Source organism: Buceros rhinoceros, unplaced genomic scaffold (genome assembly GCF_000710305.1).
Source record: "Buceros rhinoceros silvestris isolate BGI_N320 unplaced genomic scaffold, ASM71030v1 scaffold29259, whole genome shotgun sequence".
Classification (NCBI taxonomy): domain Eukaryota; kingdom Metazoa; phylum Chordata; class Aves; order Bucerotiformes; family Bucerotidae; genus Buceros; species Buceros rhinoceros.
The window spans coordinates 2,711-5,318 of record NW_010430193.1 but is presented as its reverse complement, the minus strand read 5'-3'; the positions used below and the strand labels follow the sequence as shown (position 1 = coordinate 5,318).

At 56.9% G+C, this 2,608-nt stretch overlaps 1 protein-coding gene across 1 annotated transcript in view; it reads left to right on the top strand.

The window, feature by feature from the left end:
• The window catches only part of PIGT (phosphatidylinositol glycan anchor biosynthesis, class T), a gene marked incomplete at its 5' end in the record, with an annotated part of 5,141 nt that overhangs the window by 2,184 nt on the left and 349 nt on the right, over nucleotides 1–2,608 (top strand). The window contains 8 exons of the mRNA XM_010142954.1: nucleotides 1–69; nucleotides 318–405; nucleotides 491–588; nucleotides 889–1,054; nucleotides 1,155–1,355; nucleotides 1,890–2,055; nucleotides 2,184–2,267; nucleotides 2,401–2,607. The exon at nucleotides 1–69 is cut by the window's left edge and continues 4 nt beyond it. Of these exons, the coding sequence (XP_010141256.1) occupies nucleotides 1–69; nucleotides 318–405; nucleotides 491–588; nucleotides 889–1,054; nucleotides 1,155–1,355; nucleotides 1,890–2,055; nucleotides 2,184–2,267; nucleotides 2,401–2,607 (1,079 nt within the window). The remainder of the gene's footprint in view (nucleotides 70–317; nucleotides 406–490; nucleotides 589–888; nucleotides 1,055–1,154; nucleotides 1,356–1,889; nucleotides 2,056–2,183; nucleotides 2,268–2,400; nucleotide 2,608) is intronic.

The following is a 2,608-nucleotide window of genomic DNA, read 5'->3' as shown; positions in this document are numbered from 1 at the left end:
CTGAAGGCCGAGCGCTTGTTCCACAGCAGCTACCACTCGCAGGCTGTGCACATCCGCCCCGTCTGCAGGGTAAGCACAAGGCTCAGAGCTCCCTCCTTTAACACCCCCAAGAGAAGACCCAAAGCTGCCTCGTGACACTGCAAGGTGACAGGCTGGTTCTCCCAGCTACCCTGGGGCGGGTTCACACAGCTGTTGTCCTGCTTCTCTGGTCTCATGTGTGTCCCAGTGGGATTCTTGCAGTCCTGGTGGAGTTCCAGCTCCGCCCTGGTGTCCTGTCCCTCCAGAAGGTGTGATCACACCTGCCTCTCTCCCCACAGGATGCCTCCTGCCTGGCTGTGTCCTGGGAGCTCAGACAGACCCTCACTGTGGTCTTTGACACCTTTGCAGGTGGCCAAGAAAAGAAAGGTAAGCTCAGAGCAGGGTGCTGTGGCTGGAGTGTCCCCAGCCTGCAGCACTTCACCTCACCTGCCACTGACTTTGTTTGCTGCAGACTGGTCCCTCTTCAAGATGTTCTCTCGCACACTTACTGACGCGTGTCCTCTGGCATCGCAGAGCAAAGTCTACGTTGACATCTCTCCTAAGAACAAGGTAGCGCTCAAGGAGCAGAGAACAGCCCCTGCTCCCACAGGTCAGCCACTTCGTGTGGCTCTGAAACCTCCTCGCCCTCACCCCCTGCATGGCCGGGCCCCCCAGGAGCCCGCCGGGGCTAACGAAGGGAGGTGGATTGCTTCCTCTGAGCAGGGCTGTGGGTTTGAGCGTGGTGGTGTTAGTAAGAGCGCTGAGTTGTCCTTGGGTGGGAAGGCTCAGGGCCAGCCAGAGGGGCTTTGCCCAGCGCTGCCAGTTACTTCAAGGAGCACTTGTCCTTTCATGGCCCATTTGCTTTCTCAGGAAAAGGAGTTACTGGAAGTGACCCCCACTCCGGCATCTGTACACGAAGCTGTTGTCCAGGGGGAAAGGAGAACCTATGCAGTCTACGACCTGCTGAGCCCCTCACTCTTCAACACGTCTCGCAGCCTCAATGTGCAGCTGAAGTGGAAGCGGCCCCAAGACAGCTGTGAGTGACCACAGCTTGGTCCTGCCCCATGGTCAGGGCTCCCGGCCTCAAAAGCACCTGGCGTGGCCCCCCCATTCCTGTGTCCACTTTTCGTTCGCAGCGGAACTGCCAGTACCCGTCCTTCACGCCCAGCGCTACGTGAGTGGCTACGGGCTGCAGACTGGGCAGATCAGCACGCTCATCTACAACACCCACCCGTACCGGGCCTTCCCCGTGATCCTGCTGGAGACTGTGCCCTGGTACCTGCGACTCTACGTGCACACTCTGACCATCATCACGAAGGGGAAAGAAAACAAGCCAAGTACGTAAACCCTCCCGCGAGCACACGCCACCCGATTCCCTGGGCACGAGCAGTTCATTCCAAAGATAGCTTAGTCCCTCCCTCAGGCCCCAGTGATCACTGGGAAACTGGACTGGAAAACAAAACAGCCTAGGAAATTTTCCTGGCCGTCAGTTCTGCGTTCACAGCAGCTGAGACTTTGTTCAGTCTGTTTTATAAGAGGCACATGGATGGTGTTTCATAATCCAACAAGGGTCCAAACCAAAGTGAATTGATTTTTGTAGTAAAACTGATTTTGTAGTTTAAAACTGATGACAGGGTCTTACTTTGCAGTTACAGCCTTTCCTGACAGACACCTGACTTTTCACGGGTCATCAGCTCTAAAGACCAGCCACATTTAGCTTTAACACATGGTTTTTGCTACCTGCACATCTTCCCCTGCCCAGAAAACCTCTCCTGGGACAGCAGAAGGGGGAGCACCCACCCCACGGGAGATGTCCAGGCAGCGTTGGATGAGGTACCCCCGGTGTCACTGACGCACCTCTTTGGGGTTAGGTTATATCCACTACCAGCCAGCCCAGGATCGGAAACGGCCTCACCTCTTGGAAATGCTGATCCAGCTGCCAGCCAACTCCATTACCAAGATCACGATCCAGTTTGAGAGGGCCTTACTGAAGTGGACAGAGTACACACCTGACCCCAATCACGGCTTTTACGTTGGGTAATGACGTACATACCTCAGCTCATCATCCCCTTCCGGGCCTCACGTAGGACTTGCTACCCAGGTCTCTGGGGCCAGGACTCTCTGTGTTGGCGGGACTGACACTACCATGTCCTTTGTCTCCTTAGTTCATCCGTGCTTAGCGCCCTGGTGCCCAGTGTCATTGCGATGAAGGACGTGGACGTGGAGCAGAGCCCTCTCTTCACCTCACTGTGAGTGTGCCTGTCTGGGCAGCGGGGCTGTACCGCAGTGTCCATGGGCTGCCAGCTGCTCTCCCCCTGCTGATGAGCATGATGCAGCAGTCCCAGGCGGGCTGAGGCTCCCTTTCCTGCTTCCACTCTCCAGGTTTCCTTCCTCCGATGGCTCCAGCTATTTTGTGCGCCTGTACACAGAGCCGCTGCTGGTGAACTTGCCGACGCCAGACTTCAGCATGCCCTATAACGTCATCTGCCTGACCTGCACCGTGGTGGCAGTGTGCTACGGCTCCTTCTACAACCTGCTGACCAGAACGTTCCACGTGGAAGAGCCGAGCCGGGGCGGGCTGGCCAAGCGG